The sequence below is a fragment of the Rhincodon typus genome, chromosome 6 (assembly GCF_021869965.1).
Source record: "Rhincodon typus isolate 14 chromosome 6, sRhiTyp1.1, whole genome shotgun sequence".
Taxonomy (NCBI): domain Eukaryota; kingdom Metazoa; phylum Chordata; class Chondrichthyes; order Orectolobiformes; family Rhincodontidae; genus Rhincodon; species Rhincodon typus.
This window is the reverse complement of record NC_063337.1, coordinates 46,442,116-46,466,233: the sequence shown is the minus strand read 5'-3', so window position 1 is coordinate 46,466,233 and position 24,118 is coordinate 46,442,116. Positions and strand designations below refer to the sequence as shown.

The 24,118-nt window shown below is 38.5% G+C and overlaps 1 protein-coding gene across 1 annotated transcript in view; it reads right to left on the bottom strand.

Annotated features, from left to right (window-relative positions):
- Positions 1 to 773: 773 nt before the first annotated feature.
- Positions 774 to 24,118, bottom strand: part of uxs1 (UDP-glucuronate decarboxylase 1) — a 63,795-nt gene continuing 40,450 nt past the window's right edge. The window contains exons 8-14 of the mRNA XM_048598261.1: positions 21,929 to 22,050; positions 19,776 to 19,895; positions 14,833 to 14,876; positions 10,369 to 10,429; positions 5,074 to 5,131; positions 3,421 to 3,524; positions 774 to 1,604 (exon numbers count right to left, since the gene is read on the bottom strand). Coding sequence (XP_048454218.1) covers positions 1,473 to 1,604; positions 3,421 to 3,524; positions 5,074 to 5,131; positions 10,369 to 10,429; positions 14,833 to 14,876; positions 19,776 to 19,895; positions 21,929 to 22,050 — 641 coding nt within the window. The 3' untranslated portion in view covers positions 774 to 1,472. The remainder of the gene's footprint in view (positions 1,605 to 3,420; positions 3,525 to 5,073; positions 5,132 to 10,368; positions 10,430 to 14,832; positions 14,877 to 19,775; positions 19,896 to 21,928; positions 22,051 to 24,118) is intronic.

Here is a 24,118-nt window from a genome sequence, read left to right as displayed (position 1 = left end):
TCTCTCAATCTTGAAGAAAAATTGCTGCACGCTGGAGCATATGGACACCAGGTCAAATTACAACCAAGAGAAATGTTTCAAGCATATAGCTCAACACAAGGCTTTACATATGTCCTGGAAGTCAGTTACTCATACTTGAGTAACATCTGTGTTTATTTGGTACTTTTCCCAAGTGATAAGTGTAACCTGCTTTTTAAGCATGAAAAGTGAAAGCCAGCAGGCGATTTGACCTTTGGGAGGACAGAACAGAGGTAGATCTTGTTCCCATCAGACATTCATACAGATGCATTTCTACTGGGGCTGCTGCCCAAATGATCACGAGTGGGAAGCCTGGCTAATAAATTCTCCTCCCCAGCCTCCTTGCCCTATCCAGTAGTGAAATGAACTAACTCAGCACAGACCAAAGAATTAAACTGGAACTGCTCTGGTCTATGCAACGTAGCAGCACATCACAACGTATGATTATCTTCTGAGGGTACCATGCAGTAGTTCTAAATTTCTTAAGACAGCATACACAATACATTTTCCTCACCCTGTGGGACCACAACAGTTCCTACCCTCTGGTTACTAGTTGAAATGATGAGCAGAATGACACCAATCATTGGGTTTTTAGTTTTCATTTAAAAATTGGAAGCTATTTAAGAGCAAACAAAAGAATGTCTGATTTGTATAATTACTGTATATAGCTATATACATGTGACTCTACAAGACTGTGAATTACTGAGTATCTCAAAGGTAAATCCTTTCTGTAATTTTCAATGATGTAAAAATAGTTTATGATATCCCCACCAATATTTTATTAAAATCAGCACAATTAAAACACATACCTAGTTACACACTTCCCTTCCAAGCACATACATAACGTAGCAGTGATTCAGGCAATGATTACCCTTCTCTTTAAAAAAAACCTCTTATATTACAAATAGATTCTTAGAAAAAGAAATAATACTCCCTAATTTCAAAACAGCAATTTTACAACACTCTTCAAAACAAATGAGCAAAACCCTATAGCTGAAGAACAATTTACATGGCAGATCAATAACTAGATTTCTAGTTACTGTTCCTCATCTGACAACACTGATAGCCTGGTTGATGTGTATTGTACACAGTAATAACAAAACTGAAGTAGTACCATTTGTTATAAATAATCCATTTTCAACACTTTTGTTGACATAAAATGGTTTGAGGAAATCCTTCACAGCAAAGAGTAACAGTTTCATGACAAATACAATAAACCAAAGCAGAAGTACAAAACAGCCAACAAAACTCAACATTGCTGTACTACTTTAAATAAAACAGATTAAAAAGTGCAAGAAAAATCTGATTTTTTTTTTTTAGGCACATCCATCTGTAGAAGCAAGCTCAAAGAACAAATTCCAGTTCAATTTTAATGTTGTTTTTTCAGAGTTTCTTCAAAAACCAAGTGTTAATTCTATTCCCTGTGATTGGAAGACCATTCTTGGTTGAATCCATTAGGCGTGTCTGAGCCTGCTTTTTTTTGTTTTCGCAGGCTTCGGTTTGGGAATGTATTGATTATTTGCCTGATATTCTAGCTCTTTACGGAAATAGTCAATTGTCTTGTTTAGGCCTTCTTCCAGAGGAACCTATTTTTTAAAAAAAAAAAGAGGGGAGATAAAATGTAAGACAGTGGAAGTGTTAGTCCATGTTTATGCTTCATTATACAGCCCATATGTATGTATCATGCATACGTCATTAAAACTACATACTTGCAGCATGTTTCGCCATCGAGGACAAATCAGAATTGCAGTTAGATTAGAACCCCTACAGTGCACTAGGGGTTTAGATTAAGTTTAGATTAGAACCCCTGCACACCGACCATCTGAACAGCATCCCACCCAGACCCATCCCTGCAATCCTGCTTTTCCCAGGGCTAACCCACCTACACCCCTAAACACTGTAGGCATTTTGGTATGGCCAGTCCACCTATCTTGCACATCTTTGGACTGTGGGAGGAAACCGGAGCACCCGGTGAAAACCCACAGACAGTTGCCAGAGGGTGGAATCGAACCCGGGTCCCTGGCGCTGCGAGGCAGCAGTGCTAACCATTGAGCCACTATTGCCACCTTTTTATTGAAATTAAAAGACGCAAACACTATGTTTGTTGGGTAGGATTTTCTAAAAGCTCACTGTTGGCATTACAGTGATGGAGTTTTGCTGTTAATACTTGAAGTATATTCTCTCTATTCCTATCTAAGGTGCCAGAAATTAATCCAGAATATTTCTACTCCATATCACACATTCTTTTCAACCTTCAGTTGTAAAAATAAATTTTCTATCTTAACAAATGCAGACTATAGAGGAATTCAGTGTGGTTAGGTGTATGAGGAGTTCATTTCTTGCCTTAATTGTTTATGACAGTACTTTTATGCAGGTTTAAAGTCCCAGTGTAATTTACCAGGTTAGGTTATCTAGCTACAGAGCATCTTTTAGAGATAAAATCATAAATAGACTGTTTATTTAATACCATTTTTATAAGTTACAACTTAACACTTAATTATTTCTAACTACAATGATAAATTCTCCAGCTCCCTATAAATAATTTATAAACCTTTTACAGTGCCTGTATAAATGAATTACACGTGGGGCAGCAGCATGACAAGAGTTTCAATGCCAAGACAGTTACCTCAACTGGCAGCACAGAAACTGACCATTCAGCCAAAAAGGGCCCATGCTGTATTTAATTCTACGCAAACACCCTCCCACCCTTCTTTCTCAATTCACCCTCAAAGTTATCCAGCCTCGCCCTAAATATATGTATGCCATTCAACTTTTCTGTCCCTTGTGGTAGTGAGTCCTACCTAGCCACATACTGGGGGAGAGGTATTTCCTGTTGAATTTCTTAGTCACTGCCATACACACGTGGCCTCCAGTTCCAATCTCCTCCAAAAGTGGGAACAACTTCAGTTCTACCTCATCGAACGTTAAGGGCCTTTATCAGGCCCCTCAGTCCACTCCTTTTATGTAAGCAAGGATCCAAGTCTGTTCAATCTTCATTTAATATAATCTCAGTTTTGCTATCGTATCAGCAGTCTTCTTCCCACCCACCCCATCTTTCCCACTATCATTATGCCTTTCAATTCTACTCCTCTAGAAATGACTTTGATTGCCTATGACCCCTATGAATACTGAATTACCCTTATGATATGCAAGGTTAAACTCCTGATTTATACTGTGTCCTATACCGTACTATTTATTACGCTTCTGGAAGAATACTGGAGATGCTTTGGTTAATGCAGTTTTACAACAATTCTACTTCAGTAAAATACGACTTTGAATACTTTAATTAACTAACATTCAAAATATCTGAAAAAGATAACATTTATTTTGATAGTAACTTGACACTATCCAATTTACCATTCCTTCCCATTTTAAGATATTGAGAATTTGATGTGCCCTTACCACAGGCTCCCATCCCAACAGCAGCTTGGCTTTTCTAATATCTGGATTTCTCCGCTGGGGATCATCTTGTGCTTCTGGAAGAGACAGGATGTCACTTTTGCTCCCTTTTGGATAGAAGAAGAAAATATTGTTTAAAACAAAAGTCAAATATCAAACGATGTCAGAAAAAGAAGCAAATGACAACATTTTAAGTAGACCACATTAATCTTCATGTCCTGAAACAAGTTGGAAGCTGTGCTCATAGAAGAAAAGCTTGACCTTTCAAATTAAACTTGCTGAGCTGTGGTAAGGCAGTGAAACTAAACAAAGGTTCTCTCAAGAGACAGAACTAATGTAAGCATGGAAAGAGCGTTAGTATCGGATAGATCTTGCACATTGTCCAATTTCAATAAGCTACAGCCTAACAGTCCTAGTGTTCATTCATTCTAAAACATCTTTTTGTGCAAGGTAAATTACAAAGAGCTCCACATGATGGAAAGTTACTGAAAACAAGCTAAAGAAAGATAGAAAACAGGTGCATTGGTTCAAGCCTTGTGATATAAAGGAGGTGGTGAGAATATAATTTGATATGTTGATTTTTTTTTTTAAAAAAGCTTCCAAGGAACGTATAACCTGTCAATATAGCTGTGAAAGCAGAACCCTGTTAGAGGGGAAGCAGAGATGAATAAGATGGCTATGGTACCACTGCAGGCATTGACCCCACAAAGCTCGTAAACCCAAAATTTCAGTTCAAGATCTTGGGATCCTGATCCCCACTTTGGAACAAAATACCCCATGTAATAACTCTGACAAAGTTATCAAATTTTTAATTTTGTAATTCACAGGTTGAGTGAATGACAACCCTGAGCGAATGCTTCAAAACAAAAAGGGCATGCACAGAAAACCAACGGAACTGATAGTCCAAAGTCTATTTAAATGACCAATGATTGGAAAAAAAGAGAGGAAAAATTATGTCTTAGCCTAAATTATCAATATAATTGCCCTTAAACAGCCAAGTCAAAGTTCATAGTTACCTCTGATATTTGTTTGGAAATTAGTATTTTGTTTGCTAAAAGGACAACATTCTGTACAAAAGACCTGGTGAAGTGTTCTTTCATGTCACTTTAGAGCATTCCTTCCACCTTAAACGCCATAGTTATCCCGACTTTCAGCTGTTAGGCTCCACGGTCTAGAATTCTCTCAATATTTCCACATCTTCATTTTGCACTTAATTTTAAAACATACCTTAAAGCTGATCTGTGAACAAACTTTTGATTCATTTTCAAATATCAATCTTTAGTTTGGTATCTACCTTTTTTCTATTACACCTGTGAAGTTCCTTCTCTTTCAAGGAAAGAATTAAAGAGTTTACTGTCAACAACCATCTGTACTCATTCAGCACCTTCAAAGTAACTAACTATCTCAAGCTTCTTCACCTATGATAATAACTCTCCGCCAAGGGCATAATCTCAAGATAAGTGGCAAACCAATTGAGATCACAATGGTTAAATTGCAATGGATAAATTTATGAGATTAAAGTCACACAAATCTGCAAATCCAAGATAACGAAAGCTCATTATATTTGAATTACAGTATTAGAGAATTATTTGAACCCCCCCCCCAAGACTGAGATCCCTTCCTTTTCCAGCTTGCCAAAGTAAAACAAAATCTTACCAACAAGGCCCCGAATCAATTTGGCAAATTCTAGAATAGTGTGCTCCTCTGGGTTTCCCTGGGAAACATAAATGCAGTTGGTATTAAACAAAGTGAATACGTTGAAAAATTTAGATACAACTAGTAATTTTGACTGGTTAACTGGTTAAGAATTTTAAAATTTGATACAATTGAATTAGTTTTAATTAGTTCAGTATGTTCCTGAGGAATTTAGTTACACAAATATATAAAATCTTTCTAGAATAAGTGAACTAATCTTGAATGCTGCATTATGAAGCAATGATCACATTTAGACTTTTATATACAGCAGACAAAAGCTGTTTTGTTAATTGAATCTAAACTGGCTCTCTGAACAAACCCAATTAGTCCCAAGTCTATTTCCTTTCTAAATCTCTTCTTTTCAAATTTACCCTTTTAGAAACTAGTATGAAGTCTGCTTCTACAATTAAACTAACCTGACATTATAAGAATTATTAACCTTTGCGCTAAAGATAATTCTTCCAGCCTTTCCTTCCATTACTGTTTTCACATTTATACCACCTATTACTGATTCACAGGGGAGTTGTTTACCTTATCAAAATTTTTCATAATTATAAATACTTGCATTAGATTTATTCATATTATCTTTGCTCCAACAAAGTGATTCTCCAGTTATTCTATCTGAAGCTTCCCTCACAAATGTCTTATTCTTTTTAAATCTGGCATAACCTCTCCATAGTGTTGAAACCCTTCCAAAGCAGTACTTTTAAGTTACCTCACTAACTGCAATAAATTTTTTTTTTTTTAAAGAAGGATGGGTTTATACTTAATATTCTTACTTAGTAAACCTACATGCAATCACAAAATACTTTATCAATCTATCTACTTTTATCAGAGAAATAATTTGCCCTCACATTAAAGATTTGAGCATCCGAACACTTAGTTTCTCTATTCATGTACTTCCTTGAAGGTTTCACTGATTAATGTAGGTTTTGTTTGATTGTCCCTTCCAAAATATACGGCATTAATTTTCTCTGCTTTAAATTTCACCAAACTGCCATCTGCCCATGTCCTCCTGTATTCCTCTCAAAGAATTCAAATTTGTCAGCCAGTTAATCCTTAAATGATCATTAATTTCATCCTGTATTTTGACCTTCTGAAACTTATCAAGATAAGATTTACTGGTCCATATTCAACTATTTTACATTTTTTTAAAAAAAAACAAAATGCTGCTGCACTGACAGTCCTCCAGTATTTTCTTACTGATGCATATTCAAGAATTTCTGGGATGACTGGTTAATGCATATAACTCTTTGTTCCTGACATATCCCAAGTTTCTAAGAGGCATCCCATTAGGGCGAAGTGTCTTTATTTTGGAATCTACAACTTACTTCCCTTCACCAAAGTTCTTCCAACTTCCTCATAGATCATTTCATTTCTACTACTGCACTCTTCTGTGAAGAATAAGACAGGTAATCACTGGGTGTCTCTATCAGTCTCATTCTGCAGAGACTTTTCCAGCTTCAATTGATGTTGCGTGATAGCCACCACATGGACACACAGGTAATGTTAGGTCATAGAACATAGAACAGTACAGCACAGTACAGGCCCTTCAGCCCACGATGTTGTGCTGACCTATTATCCTACTAAGATCAAACTACCCTGCATACCCTACATTTTACTATCCTCCATGTGCCTATCCAAGAGTCACTTAAAAATCTCTAAAGTGTCTGACTCCACTACCACTGCCGGCAGCGCATTCCACACACCCACCACTCTGCGAAGAACCTACCTCTGACATCTCCCCTATACCTTCCTCCAATCACCTTAAAAATTATGCCCCCTCGTAACAGTCATTTCCACCCTGGGAAACAGTCTCTGACTATCCACTCTATCTATGCCTCTCATCATCTTGTAAACCTCTATCAAGTCACCTCTCATCCTTCTTCGCTCCAATGAAAAAAGCCCTAGCTCCGTCCACCTTTCCTCATAAGACCTGTCCTCCAGTCCAGGCAGCATCCTGGTAAATCTCCTCTGCACCCTCTATAAAGCTTCCACATCTTTCCTGTAACGAGGTGACCAGAACTGAACACAATATTCCAAGTGTGATCTAACCAGAGTTTTATAGAGCTGCAGCATAATCTCGCGGCTCTTAAACTCAATTCACCTGCCAATGAAAGCCAACACACCATACGCCTTCTTTACAACCCTATCAACTTGGGTCACAACTTTAAGTGATCTATGGACGTGGACCCCAAGATCCCTCTGTTCCTCCACACTGCCGAGAATCCTGCCATTAACCCTGTATTCTGCATTCAAATTCAACCTTCCAAAATGAATCACTTCACACTTTTCTGGGTTGAATTCCATCTGCCACTTCTTTGCCCAGCTCTGCATCCTGTCAATGTCCCGTTGCAACCTACAGCCCTCCACGCTGTCCACAACTCCAGCAACCTTTGTGTCATCGGCAAACTTGCTAACCCACCCTTCCACTTCCTCATCCTCATCCAAGTCATTTATAAAGATCACAAAGAGCAGAGGTCCCAGAACAGATCCCTGTGGCACACCACTGGTCACCGAGCTCCAGGCTGAATACTTTCCATCTACTACCACCCTCTGTCTTCTATTGGACAGCCAGTTTTGTATCCAGACAGCCAAATTTCCCCGAACCCCATGCCTCCTTACTTTCTGAATGACCTTACTATGAGGAACCTTATCGAATGCCTTGCTAAAATCCATACACACCACATCCGCTGCTCTACCTTCATCGATGTGTTTTGTCACATCCTCAAAGAATTCAATAAGACATGTGAAGCATGACCTGCCCCTCTCAAAGCCATTCTGACCATTTCTAATCAAACTGTGCTTTTCCAAATAATCATAAATACTATCTCTCAGAATCCTCTCCAACAAGTTGCCCACCACAGAAGACAGACAGACGGGTCTGTAATTCCCAGGATTATCCCAATTCCTTTTCTTAAACAAGGGAATGACATTTGCCACCCTCCAATCATCTGGCACCACTCCAGTGGACAGTGAGGACACAAAGATCATCGCCAAAGGGGCAGCAATCTCTTCCCTTGTTTCCCGTAGAAATCTTGGGTATATCCCGTCTGGCCCAGGGGACTTATCTATCCTCATGTTTCTCAAGGTTTCTAGCACTTCCTCCTTCCTAACAACAACCTGTTCAAGCATAACTGTCTGTTTTGTGTTGTCCTCATAAATGTCAAGGTCACTCTCACTGGTGAATACTGAAGCAAAGTATTCATTAAGGACCTCCCCCACCTCCTCTGACTCCGCACACAAGTTCCCTCCACTATCCCTGATTGGCCTTACCCTCACTCTGGCCATCCTCTTGTTCCTCACTTAAGTATAGAAAGCCTACCTGCCAAAGTTTTCCCATATCCCCTTCTAGCTCTCCTAAGTCAATTTTTCAGTTTCTTCCTGGCTACCTTGTAGACCTCTAGAGCCCTGTCTGATCCTTGCTTCCTCAACCTTAAGTAAGCTTCCTTCTTCCTCTTGACGAGGTGTTCAACATGTCTTGTCATCCAAGGTTCCTTCACCTTACCGTCCCTTCCTTGCCTCAGTGGGACAAATCTATCTAGTAACTGTAGCAATTGCTCCCTAAACAACTTCCACATTTCTATCGTACATTTCCCTGAGAACATCTGATCCCAATCGGTGCTCCATAGTTCTTGCCTAATAGCATTGTAATCCCCCCTACCCAATTAAATACTTTCCCGTACCATCTGCTCCTATCCCTTTCCATGACTATAGTAAAAGTCAGGGAGTTGTGATCACTATCACCGAAATGCTCTCCCACGAGAGATCCGACACCTGACCCGGTTCATTGCCAAGCACCAAATCTAATATGGCCTCCCCTCTAGTCGGCCTATCTACATATTGAGTCAGAAATCCTTCCTGGACACACCTGACAAAATCTGCTCCATGTGCTATTTGCACATAGGAACCTCCTGTCTATATTAGGGAAGTTGAAGTCGCCCATGACAACAACCCTATTACTTCTGCAACTTTCCAAAATCTGTCTCTCAATCTGTTCCTCTGTATCTCTGTTGCTACTGGGGCGGGGGGGTACAGAAAACTCCCAATAAAGTGACTGCTCCTTTCCTGTTTCTGACTTCCACACATACTGACTCAGTGGACAAACCCTCCTCCATGACCTCCCTTTCTGCAGCTGTGATACTATTCCTGATTAGCAATACCACTCCCCCACCTGTTTTACCTCCCTCTGTATTTCTTTTGAAACATCTATACCCTGGAACATCCAACAACCATTCCTGCCCGTGTTATCCAAATCTCCGTAATGGCCACAACATCATAGTTCCAAGTACTGATCCATGCTCTAAGTTCGTCACCCTTATTCCTGACACTTCTTGCATTGAAGTAGACACACCTCAACCCATCACACTGACTGCCACTTTGCCCTCTCAACTGCTTATCCTTCCTCAGACTCTCTGCTTGCTCTGTCTGTCTGTCTGTACACTGGCTACCCCATCCTCTGATATGTAGCTCTGGTTCCCATCCCCCTGCCAAACTAGTTTAACCCTCCCAAAGAGCTCTAGCAAACCTCCCGCCCAGGATATTGGTGCCTCTCCAGTTCAGGTGCAACCCGTCCTTCCTGTAAAGGTCCCACCTTCCCAAGAAGGTATTCCGATGATCCACAAACCTAAAGCCCTCCCTCCTACACCAGCTGTAGCCACGTGTTCAACTGCGCTCCCTCTGTTTCTAGCCTCACTAGCCCGTGGCACCGTTAGTAATCCTGAGATTACTACTCTACTCGTCCTAACTTTCAGCTTCCATCCTAACTCCCTGTAATCACTTTTCAGGTCCTCATCCCGAGCTTCCTAGCTATGTTATTGGTACCGATGTGTACCACGGATTCTGGCTGCTCTCGTTCCCCCTTAAGAATCCTGATGACCCGATCCGAGACATCCCTGACCCTGGCACCTGGGAGCACCATCCTGGAGTCTTGCTCGGTACCACAGAATCCCCTATCTGTTCCCCTAACCAGTGAATCTCCTATTACTATCGCTCTCCTATTTTCCCCCCTTCCATTCTGAGCCACAGAGCCAGGCTCAGTGCCATATCCCACTCAAATCAATGAATTGTGTAACACTATCCTTACAGCACCACCTACAGCTGCAATACTATTAGAAGATCATTTTTAAATTATAGATTCCAGAACTCCTAATCAAGCGACTGCCCAATTTTACATTGATAACTGCATCGAACAAGCATCTGATTTTAAATGAAATGAACAGTTGCAACAGAAATTGCGAGAACAAAGTTACATACCACATTCACAGGGCTGCTGACATTATTGTTCATTAAAACTACTAATCCATTCACAAGGTCACTGCAAAGAAAATGAAAACATTAAAATGAACATGCGTCACATTGCCATATGTCTGTGTTAATGAATCTAACACAAAGAGCATCATTCTTCCAAAACTTGCATTCATATATCACTGGTCATGACCACCAGTAATCTCAAAACATTTTACCATCAATGAAGTACTTTAGAAAAGTGGTCGCTATACAATGTAGGGAACAATGGAAACCATAAAACAACAATCACTTCAGACTAGAGGTTACCCAAGAAATTCAATATTTTCCGTAACTTCTCAATTCTATGTAACAACTTATAACTTGTTAACTGTAAACGTTTGGAGACAAGGTAGTTTGAATACTTCAAAACATACACAATGAAAGTAATTTTCATAGTAAAATTGAACCATTGTTTTCACAGTTTTAATATTTCAAAGAAATTTCCAAGTTTATAAAAATGAAAATTTAGGTGAAATTTTAAATACTATGAAAGCATTCTCATATTCAGTCTTTTTAATTAATTAATACACATTAAACGACTTCACTGTTGGCAATATACCACCTGTCAAAACAACACCGTTGTTCCCTGTAAGATTGGAAACAATCACTGCCAAACATACATTCAACAGTGGAAAACAGCAAATCCTCAGGATCAAAATGAACAATGCCTCGGGGGATGTGTAAATTATACATCTATTATATACTAAATAGGGTGGAAAGGTGACATCATATTTCAAATACAAGTAATTATGAAGTCTATTTAAAAGGTCATCATTTACAAGAGGAATTAAATATAGAAGTAGGGAGGTCATACTTCAGCTATATAGGGTGCTGGTGAGATCACATTTGAAATCCTATGCAAAGTATTTGTTAACTTATTGGAAGGTGGATGCAAATACACTGAAGCAGTTCAGAGGTTTACTAAATTAATACCCGAAATAGTTTTTTGTCTTGTTAGGAAAGGTTGGCCAGGTTAGGTTTGTACAATTCACAGTTTAGAAGACTAACAGCTGGTCTGACAACACAGGTGTGAAGAGGATATTTCTTCTTTTATTTTTATTGGAGAATCCACAACTAGTGACCACTGTTTCAAAATCAGAGATCAGCCATTTACAACAGAAATTAGATGAAACCTTTTACTCAAGAGGTCGTGTGTCTTTGGCATTGTCTTCCTGAAAAAGGTGGTGGAAAGAGAATTCTTGAATATTTAAGGCAGAGCTAGATATATTTTTGTTAAGCAAGGGGGTGAAAGGTTATCAGCAATAGGCAGGAATATAATTTGAGGGATTCAGATCAGCCATGATCCTATTGATTGGCATAGCAGGCTCAAAGCACAGAATGGCCTACTTCTTCTCCTTGTTTGCAAGACCTTTAACTAACACGATTAAAAATGTTGTTTAAAACATTTACAGGCAATACAGGCATGTGGGTGGCACTGTGAAAGGGGATCCTTAATGTTAAGCCTTTGTTAAAGTTAGTACAGTGTAACAATATATAATACTTTAGGATTAAACCTGCAGAAATTAGTGCCTGCTCAGTAGAGGAACTCGCGTCTGCGCTAATCTACTTATGTATCTCTGGCCAAAAGCCTAGACATACATTAAACTACTGAACCCACAGAGTCCCAGAGAAAATATTGTTTGATTGACAACTCTGACACTGCTTTCTTCTGCAAATTCACAAGATAGAGGTTTCTCTATTGATACTATAATGGTCTGGCTGATTGACACTTCCATTGGCCGATATCAAAAGGATTGTTTCTAAAGTAAGTGGAAAGTTAATAATGGATGATAGGATGTTTTAAAAGTTTTTTTAAACAGTCTATTGCCACTACAAGTTTCATTGGTCCTGTGTAGTGTATAATTGATGAATAGGTATAGAAGTGCCATGGTTTGGCATTGCCTCTTCAGAGGCATACAGTGCATTGCATGTGAAGGGCTGCAGGGCTAGAAGGTCATTCTTCTTCCATTATAACTACATTATAAATCCCAGAGCAACAAGGAGGATGGTGTTAAACAGCCATCACCCCTTGTAACTGCCACTGAATTTGTTCCTGGGTTGGCTGCTTTAACTGCAGTCTGCACCGACTCACCCAGGATTAAAATGTCATCATTTCTGGTACTTTATCCTGAGACATCTACTTGCCAATGTTAACATTGCTGCTTCATTATCAATCTACACCTACACTATTCACCTTACAGCTCTTGACTTCAAGCCATCTCTACTATAAAACAACATTGACAATATTAGAAAATGCTTGTTTGCCTCCCCAAAGCAGATACTTATTGATTGTACAATATTTATTTTACCTCTGCAAAAGTCTTTGAAATTTATCTTCTAAGTTATTCAGAGGAAAACTCCTCACCATAAAACATCAGGAGCTAAAGAATAAATTCCATCAGTTGCCCAAGTGAGACGGATGCATCCTGGAAATTTATTTAAACAATATGTGCCCCAGGTAGATAATATTTTTAATTCTGACTTTCATTAGAACTTATAATGAGAAGTTATCAAAACATTTATTGCTTCTCTTTCCAAGGATGCAGATCTGAAAAGTTTCAGAGTCTTCTGTTTTCGTTTAGATTTCCAGCATCTTCTGCACTTTGCTTTTGCATTAGAGTTGAAAATAGAAGCACCCAAGTTTAAACAATAGCCTCAAGCGAACCCCAAGTAATCTCAGCAGTCTTTAAGGCAGCAGAACAATCATAGTACAATGGTAAAGAAGTAGCAAAGTTCAAAATGCCCCCTGCATGAAAAAAAACTCAGCTAGCATTCTTCCCTAATGCTGCTGACAACAGACATTGCAACTGGTAATGTGCCAGTTGTTAACATGGCTTGATCCTCAATCACTTCAGCTGAGAACCTGTGATTGCAGAATTAATTCTCTGCTGCTACTGCTCCGGAAAATAAAGCTAGCTAGACAACAGCATACCATTTATCAGGACTGAAACTTTCTGTAGAGTAAAACAGAGGTCTGAAATGAGCATTTGTTCTCACATTCCCTGCATTCAGTGTGCACAAATTAATGGCCAAAAAAGTGGATATGCAGATAAATGTCTTCACTTAGTGAATCATACTCATCCACTCCCAAATCCCTTGCTTGATTGACAATATTTTGAAGAGTTAACCTGCCTTCTCTTTTTTCAGTCTTTATTTTGCGATGCAAGGTATGTGATTTATATATATTTTAACATAATTTGTTTTAGTGTTGAACTAGTGGTGCGTGGGTGTCAGTCTATCTATGGAAGGGTTTAATGATTAACTTGTGAGGCCTTGTGAAGCCATGGTTTGTAAGAAGATAAAGTCTGACATGTATAGGTTGTGGAGGCTAATAGGAATTTGCACACGTTGTTTGCTTGTGAAAACACTCCCAAAGTAAACAGTGTTACATATTAGCCTTCAGTTAGAAGGATTAGAATGGTGTTTTTTTGACTTGGCGAAACACTCGTTGCTTGGAAAGCCCTTTAGGTTTGAGCTTTGCAGAAATCCTGCTTGAAGCTGGATATGTAAAACAGTTACTTCTGAAGAACGGAGACAGTTTAGAACTGTTAACAAATAGGTTACCTTGGTGTATGGAGTTTAGTTTAAAATCTCCAGACCAGAAATGTTTGGTTAAAATCCTGAAGAGGTTATTTGAAGCTGAGAAAGTCTAAGTTCAATTGTATGGTTACTCAAGGAAGAGGCCAAGTCATGGTACTGACCAGGAATCCAGGCCAAGTCTGATATCGGGTTGAGAAGGCCTTGAGGAATTGGGTAAATAATTAGATCCGGACATTGGGAAGAGGGGCAAATGTCCAGAGCTTAAAATGATTAACATGAATTGTACGTAGGTTTGATTTGGAAATTGTTTGGAGGGGACAGGGGTAGAATGGGGGGTGGGGGTAGGGTGAGGGGAGTGGAAAATAGTTGATGCTGGTGGCAGTGCGAATGAAGGATTATCTGCTCAAATTTGCAGAATTCAGGCAGGGAACTGATACATGAGTTAAATTAAGCCATTAAGATGTGATAGAAGTTGTTTTATTGCTAAAACCAACATTATTGCATTGTGTGTTTGTGATTCAGTGAAAGGCACCTTACTGAAACCACAAACAAACAAATTATCATCAAGTCAGATTTCAGTCTGAGATCTGATTTTTCCAGCAACAAAATCAACTGGGATCTTAACACATTTCCTCTCCTCCCAAATTCTTACAAGTTGATCATTTTAATCTTTGCACATTTGCCCCTCTTCCCAATGCCTGGATCTAATTATTTACCTGGTTCCTCAAGGCTTCTTAACCCAATTATCAGACTTGGTCTGGATTCCTTGCCAACATCTCCACGAGTGTTTTAAATAAAATACAAATAGTTCACAAAATAAATATCAATATGACAACAGAACACACACATAGTTGCATATTTAGAAAATATCTAGCATCTCACACATCTTACCTTACATACTGGAAGGACCTAGTCTGTGACCCTGAACCATAAACCTATGAAGACAGATAAAAGATAGATTTAAAAATGTAACTAAAAGTTGAAGTACTGTAAGCTTAATGTATTTTACTAGCCAACAATACTTTAGAAAATATGCTACTGCACTATTATACAAAAATAACTTTGGAACAATAATAGCCCAGTACTTTATATGCAAAATTTGAAACAAAGGAAACATGTCTACTTTCTTCTCTGGAAAGGTGGAGGATGATGGGTACTTGATTAAGAGGTCATTAAGAGAACAGATTAGATCTAGGACTGCATGCATCTGGGGCAGAAGTTGAGGATGAAGGGAAGCACCTCATGTCAAAAGACAGTGGAAAATATAAGCAAATTCTTACAGAAAAGGTGATGGAATTGTATTCTTTCATAACAATAGGCTCTAATTTGTTAATTTTAGTGAATGCCAAAATGGGAGTGAATTTAAAAAAGAGATTGCATGAGTTGTACATAGATTGGAGTTGGAAATTGTTTGGTGGGGCTGGGGTTGGAAGATAGGTGAGGTTGGTGACAGTGCAGATAAAAGATAACATGCTCAAATTCGCAGAATTTAACAGGTGTAGTTCCTTAAGTACACGTGCTGTGATCTTAAAGTTTCACATTTATTAAAAACGCTAATGAGGGTACAGAGAACTGCATACCCAAACTTGCAGATTGCACTAGATTAGCATGAATTAGCGTAATATGAATTCTGTCACTGTCCATAGATGCTGCCAGACTCTAATTTCTCTAGCACTTTTTGCTTTTATTTTAGCTTTCCAGCATTTGCAGTATTTTGCTTTTGTCTAATCATCTTTGTCTAACAAAAAGTCCAGATTCTACTTCGCTTACCGAATAATATGCCTTCCTAGATTTACCGTTTTTGTTAGAGCTCTCTATCTTTTAAGCTTAAAATACCTAAATCTGCACAGATCACTCTGTTAGGCCCTTTATTTGTTGTCCAGGATCAAAATGACCTTTTATTTGTACTCACCAGGCTATGTATTTTGACGTAGCATATTTGAGGATTGCTATCAACTGGTTTTGTTATTTTCGGAAAGTGAACAGCAAAGGCCTAATGAAATGCATGAGCAGCATGCAGAAATCTTTTAGCCATTGCTCTTTCCATGGAATTTCACTGTGCATATCATTAAAATCTAAAATAATTTAATTTACCCCACAGGATGATTCAACCATCCAGTCACACAGCCTATGTGAAGTGAACAGGCCAGCAATTCTCACTGGTTACAATGGTACTTTCTTACCCATCATTTTTCAACAGAAGCGATTTAAAACAATTACTATTAAACATCTAAATTTTAAATCGTATTTATAAATAATCACTATGATGATAGGTGCTTGGAAAGTTAATAAGCCAAGCCATTTGATGTTGTTTCCCCACAGATCATACAAAAGTGAGGATTTTATTCCTCTGCCTCAGCAATCATTGAATCCCTAGTGTGGAAGAAGGCCATTTGGCCCATCAAGTCCATTCTGACCTTCCAAAGTGTATCCCACTTAGACACACCACCCCACCCTAACCTGCCCTGTAAACTTACATCTCCCATGGCTAATCCACCCATTTTCACATTTCTGGATATTAAGGGCAATTTAGCAGGGCCAATCCATCTAACCTGCACATCTTTGAACTTTAAAGGGAAACTGGAGCACCCAAAGGAAACCCACGCAGACACAGGGAGAATGTGCAAACTCCACATAGACAGTTTACCACGGATGAATTTGAACCCAGGTCCCTGGTGCTGTGAGGCAGTAGTGCTAACCACTGAGCAACCGTGCCGCCCAATCAGTAAGCATGACACAGCCACTTCTTCTTTCAGGCTTTTCTGCTTAAATCTCCCCTTGTTCACACTGACAGGAATGAAAATAGAAAATGGCAGAATCAAGCGTTGCTACGCCCTGAAAATTACGATTTTATATGAAAGGGCCTTAAATATTGAGTCCCATAGGAATTAACATTAAAACTGGAGGTAGATTCCATAAGGCCTTCCTCAACAGTAAAATTTAAAACATTATACCTGTACCTCCCAAGGTGAAATACATTATTTTAAATGGCTACATTCCTACATTGATACATCACTTAAAACAAAACTTAAAAATACCTGTATGAAAATAAAACATTGTATCTATAGTACTTTCTACTGTCAACACAAACTGTGGAGCCGGGGAGTTGCGACCTGAGATCTGAGCCATGGGCCCCAGGTAATTTCTGAGGTCCTCACTTGTTCCTGGCTGCATTGTGCCTACTGCCTGGAGGAGTCTTTTTTTGCTTGTCTGTGGCATTTCTCCTTGCTGCCTGCCATAGCGTCTGCTCACTGGAGTCCCTCCATTTTGCTCATTGCTGTGGGGGTAGAGGGCATTACCAGCACAGTCCTGCCAGCAACCGGGGGAGGACATCAACTCAGTCTCGCCAGTGTCCTGCGAGATGAGTGGGGCTTCTGAGCTTGGTCAAGACACCATTCTGCACGCCTGAACAGGAGGGAGCAGCCAAGCTCTGATGGCATCAACACCCTGCAAGCCAAGGCAAAAGGAAAACTACCAAGTTCTGCGGTGTCTAGTGCCCAGCAATGTCGGGCTCCCTCAGATCCAGTTAAGTCCTGTGGACAGCGGGAGGAAATATTGTCACGTGGGTGGTGGCTTCAGCAGATGGTTTTCGGCGTGGTGGCTGCAAAGGTCCCTCCTGCAGAAATTCTGGCAGTGGTACGGCACCAGGATGGGATGTAAGTTGGAAGGGGAGAGGTTGTGCCAAAATGAAAGCAATCGACTCAGCTACTGTGATGTACTACTGTAAACAGTATCATGATGATACCTGCGACACGACGAGACTTCTAGTCCCAATAACGTTTTTAGTGAAACTGCACTAAACAGGGCAATTTTAAATGCAGAGCATCAGCAAATAGTTAAATGAGTTGACGGAAAGTAGCTGTTACAGTACAAATTGGGGAAATGAGGTTTTTAAATTGGTTTTTCAAAATATTGTTTTTCTACTGGTTTAAAGTGGTGAATGTTATATTTGCTGTATGTTATGTTGGGATACAGCCTCTAAGAGATAAGTCGCATAACCACTAGTGAGTTATACTGGTTTGTGGGCTTGTTTAGACTTGTCTTCTGCTTTTACAGAGTGGACATCTACAGAATAAAACCTCCCTGCTGGACTGCAGCAAACAACAAGTTTGTGTGTTCTTTAGTTCTGACTGGAGCCTAATAATTGCCCAGTACAGAATTGTGAGAAAATATTAAGTGGTGGTGTTTAGATTGATTTGGATATCCTTGTATGTGAAACATTGGAGGTTAAAGTGTAGATACAGCAAGCATTTAGGAATGTAAATTGTATGTTGGCCTAAGTAAGGAAAGTTTGCTGCAATTGTGGAGAACTTTATTGACACTACACTTGGACTGCAGTTTTGGTTTATGTATCTGAAAAAGGATACATCTGCCTTGGAAGAAAGGAATACACGTTTACTGGTCGATGACCTGACAAGGCTCACTAAATGCTTCAGAAGTTCAAGTAGTTTGTGGAAAGATTAGGAACACAAGGGTGGAATGAGTTGTTTCTATCCCAAGTGTAATCAAAAATAAATGCCCACTTAAGGAGTCTTCCCAGTGTCACCATGTTCTGAAAGTCTGGTGATAATTTTGAATAAAAACCAAAATCAACACAATAATCTGGTTAAAACATGCCAAAGCAGTTTAACATAGTAATCTTTTTTTTTTAAACTGTCCGTCTAATTGAATTGTCATATTAACAAAGACTAGCAAGTAGAAGCATTACTTTCTCCATTGGCATTCCCAGGATATCTACTAGAATGTTGAAGGCATACGTAATCCGAGAAATTATTAGCAGGTCTCTCACTATTGTTTGTAGTCTATTATGCTCTTGCCTCAGCATTATGCCACTGCTGACTGAGACTTGGCCTCAGCTATGGGGATAAGTTTGCTTTACATAGACAACGGATTTGGGTTTAAGCTAACCATGTGCATAGTTTTCGTCTTGATCTAGCCCAGTATCCTGGGCCATCAGTGCTGTGAAACTGACCTCAGCACCATGCTGGGAAACCAGAGAAAAAAAAGAGAGGGAGTGGGCAAAGTTGCCAATGACACTTACCCGCCAGGTCTGATGGTGCCTCAGTCCTGCTCCCCCAGTGCTGCACGTGAGTTGGCACCTATGCCCACAGTATCAAATTTAACTTCCCTTGTCTGGAAGGTGCAGGTGACAGAGGGCTGAAAAAGAGGTGGCCACCTAAACAGCAAGTGGGAGAAAGGTGTGTTTATTTTTGAGTGGGCAGAACTTTCAGCAAACTGGATTATTCAACATGTTATTGTGGCAGTGCAGCAAAATGGTTTTTTTTCTGAAGGGACTTTTTAAATTGGAAAATAAATTCTAGTGATTCCTTTGTCCAAAGGATAGGCCAAAAAGTAAAAATTTTCATTTTACTGAAATGAATAAGTAGTTCATTCTAAGTACTCTAAATCTTGCAAGAGACCTGTTAGAATTGTACCCTGAAAAGTTCGGATTTCCCCACAAAGACTTATCACTAATGCTAACAACATTAATCATGCATGTTTATTCCTATTAATTACACAACACCATATTGGCAATAAACTGTTCATATTGTTAGAAGTGGTCAGTAATTTCATTTTGACAAGAGCATTAAACCAGGTTACTAACCATCAAGCAAAAAACAAAATGTTCAGATCTAATCTGAACTCAAAAATAGAGCAGAAACCTAGTACCTTCTATCCATCTTAATACTATGAAAAGTAACAGATACCTGGAAAAGAACTACAATAATTCAATAAGGCATTCAGATAACATTCTAAAGTGCAAGTGCAAAGTTCAACACATTTTTAATATTTTTAAGTGTGCAGTGTAAAATATATTGACAACTTGTACTCACAGTCAGGCTTTCTCCTTGGAGAGCCTGCAGAATAAAGTTACTCACTACTCTGCCATCATTCATGTGCATTCGAGGACCAAATGTATTGAATATTCTTGCAACTCGAACTTCTACTCCTTCCTGCAATAAGCAGACATAGAAGATCATTTTCTCTAATCTTATTTCCTTAATAAGGTATTGATTTTAAAGTGTAATGCATTGATTGAACAAAATTCATTAAATCCACATTAGCTATCGAGTAATTTAGCAATGATTTCATGAGTTGGACAGCAACTAACATGGCTGCTAGTTGCAGATTGATTTACAAAATAGCATGAATTGCCAGAGGACATATCTGTAAAAGTCATGAAAGAGCTGAAGGACACAGTACAACAATAACTAAAAAGACTATAGTCAGTGTGAAATAATTAGACAATTCATCTGAAGCATGAAGGCTAGTATTCCAAACTCTAATACCCAATGCTAGTAGCAAGGACAAAATACCAATCTGAATATTAGTCAAAATTAAATTTACTGCATGAATCAGTAATAATATTCACAAGTTCTGAAGCAAGAGAGTTTGACAAGTTTGTTTAACCAAAAGATGTATAGCAACATGACATTTATGCAGAAAAAGACAATTAGTTATCTCTAGTAGAAAGTGGGAAGTACAAGACTTCAAAGCTTAAAACTTCATAGCAGTTCATTCACATTAAGCACAACAAAAAAAACTACATATTGCTGAAAAGAATTTTGTCTAAGTTCTTTATCTTGCAATCATCAAGACATTTGCAAGAACAATATTAAAAGGAAACATTTTATATGTATGAGAAGAGTGTGCTGATTGGTTGCCAAGTGTACTTTGATTAGTAGAGGTATTATCATAGAGAATATATTGGTTAGATGACGACTAACAGTTAACAGGCAAGTTTATTTTGATTAGTCAAGGTATTGCCATGACGAATGAACCAGAGAATGGTTGTTGCATTATTCTAAGTTGAAATAAGTATAATATGTAGACATATTCTGCAAAATGAATTCTGTGTATGTTTATATGTAGCTTCCAATATTCACAAATACATCACACTAAATTTGACTGAATCTTTAACTGGTTGTCAGCACTGTCAAAATTATTTAGCAAATTACATCCAATTGTAGAACCATGTGTAGCATTGAACACATGCTTTGAGTTTTGCATGCACAAATACAGTAAGTTGCCTTGCCTGATGCAAACAGTTGAACAGACATGCTGAGTGAATGCTCCAGTCTTTGGTACATATGGCATACATTCCCAGCATCTCACATGCACTAAAATTTATACATGTTATACATTTGTTAGAAAGGCAGTACTTTTTTGAACTTAATGGCAGCATCCTGTTAGTGGCTTTACTATTCCAGAGTAATCAGAGGTTGACAGAAACTGGAAGTGGCAGCCTTAAGCCCGTCCATGAGTTTCACAAAATACTGCTAAAAATGATCTGACCAGGGTAGCCGTTACTGCACAGGATGGATTTTAGTGTGCCCTATTTCAGCCTCAAGGTTGCAGATTTATAAATAGGGCTTGAGCCATTTGCTCAAGCTGCCAATAAGGCTAATCTTACATCACGAGGAACTGTTGGAATTCCACAAGTATGTTGATCAGTGAATACATGCTTACAGTAGGTAGTTCAGAACCATCTAGAAGATTTCTCAATGAGCACAGCAAGAAAGGGGGCAATTTTGCCTGCTTTTGTTTAAACAGTGACTTTTTAATAAAGTTTTTTGGTGAAGATGAAATTATCTTCAAGAATACTTTAAAGCTGTACTGCACAGCATTACATAACAAATAAATAAATATAGAAACGTTTGTAGATGCCTTCCATGATTAATTTTTAGTCCTTTTTGTTTAAACTCTCCTGTAAAAATGCAATTAAAAACGTTACAGTTAAAGTAACACAGATTTCTACGTAGTGCACAGAAATCAAAGAATGAATAACTGGCACAGGATTATGTTAAGTAAGGTTAAACTCTTGTATTATATTAAAGAATTATGCTGAAGTTATCAAAATGATGCATGCCTATGTGTTTAAAACATTAATGTTCTTAAAATGTACTGCCCAGAGATGAACATTTTAAAGAATACACTTTAACCCAGTTTCTTTGTTGGCTAAATGTATATCTGAAGAATGACTAACCTGCTTCATGTAGGCATAACACATGGTTTCAGCTACTCTTTTACCCTCATCATAGCAGGCTCTTGGACCAATAGGATTAACATGGCCCCAGTAATCTTCACGTTGTGGGTGAACTTCTGGATCTTTAGCATTTAAAAAAAAGTAACATAATTAATAATAGTATAAGTAACCATAAAACTTTATAATGATTGTTGAAACATATGCTTAGCAAGCAGCTCTCCACTGGACACAAGGTCTTGTGAATGGTACTAACACTATCAAGAAAGTCTAACGTGTAATCCTGTTAGGCAATAGGGATAATGGTAACTTTACATCTGACTTACAGCACAGGCATGTAATTAAGTAATGAAGCTATTTACAAAGCTCAAATAAATTAGCTTGATAGTAATTCATCCAGAATGCGCAATCAATCAGCAGGGGTCATGCACAAAGCATTGCATTTATTCTATTTATCCTGCTTCTTTCACACACAGGCACTTTGTGGTTCACTAACTTAACATAGTCTATACTGTCACGCCAAATCACATATTGGAAAGACATTTGTTGAAAGAATGCTAGCATTATTTTCTCTGATAATCACTCAATTTCCCTTTATATAGTGTTCTAAATGAATCTGTAATAACCCAGACTACGACCTCACAATCCAGTGTTAATCAATCTAAATGCAGGGGACGTCAGCAGAAATAGAATAACTGAGAAGAATTAGGTTTAAACTTTGAGAATGGAAGATCAAAAGAAGCACAAAGAAATGAAGGTGAGCAAAGTACTGACCAGAATGATAAAAGCCAATCATCAGCCACAGTTACATCAAATGTGATGCCAAGAGCTGCACAGCTACCTTTGATCCAGCAGAAATTAAAAGCTGTCTCTGCCCAAAGCATCAGTATATCAGCAATCTTGCCATTATCTTATTTTATTACGATTAGCACCTACAAGGATAGTTAGTTTAGACAGAAGGATATACGCCTCTCTTATTGCCATAAAAAGCATGCATCAGGACGTAAACAGTAATTTAAGGCAAATCTCTATTATTTCTACTGTGCTGCCAGAATTCATTTTTCACTAGGCTGAATTCTGATGAATGGATTGCAGAGGAGGTCAAATAATGAACAGCACTGAACACACTGCTTGGTGAATCACTTAATCTAGAATGAGCATGGTTCATTTTTACTGTTTTCTTCAGAGACAACCTAACCTTTCCTCTTCCATTTGCATGATGATTCTACTGACGGTAAAGTTGCATAGCATTAAGCATTTGGAAAACTTTTGGGAGGGGCTGTACAACTTTTGGGATAAGTTCAGATTTGTTCAAGTACCAGAATCTTTATTTCAGTTCAGCATTAATCAGATCTATTTTAATCCTTGAGGCATATGGCACACTTTGATGCAAATTACAGCCAACTGTTATTTTTATTGGCAGCCAAGTTATATCGCAGGTGGATATCATAGATCTAAAGGATATCTTGATTTTCTGTTAAACGATGCTGGTAACATCAAGCAGTAAAAAATAAATAATTTGGAAAAATTCTCAGACAGCTGGCATCCACCACCACATATAAATTATAAGTTGATTGTTCCGTAAATGAAAGATGACTGCAAGACTTCACACATCCAATGATTTCCTGCTCATTTGGAAATTCAAACATCCTGATAAAAGCGTAATGTATTGACAGAAAGCATTTGAAAAAGTGAAATTATTTAGTCTGGTAAACAAGGCTTCAGATCTTTGCAGCAGTGACTTGACTGCTCGAGAGAAGTTAGTTACATGGAAGTTCAAGGCAACATTTACTTTCGCAGCCGTTGAAAAAGCAGTGTCAAACCAACTGAAGTTTTAGACTGCAGAAGATTACAAACGTTTGTGAATGCATCCTCGACAGCGGAGAGGCACAACCTCAGATATGCCACGATAACTGCTAAAATCTATACATGTATTTCCTTGGTAAATGCAGCTTGGGGCATACAATCAAAGGTAAGTGAATATGCTGCAGCATACTGTGTTACAATACCACCTTCTCATTCAATCCCCATATAACAACAGGAATTCTCAGGGGAATGTCCATCATGACTGCGAGAACTATATTTCGTATAACAGCTAAGGTGGTGACAAAGCAAAGTAAAATCTAAAAGATTGAAATAGAAAATAAATATTGAACCAAATTAAAAATGCAAAAGACCAAAACCAAGGAAATC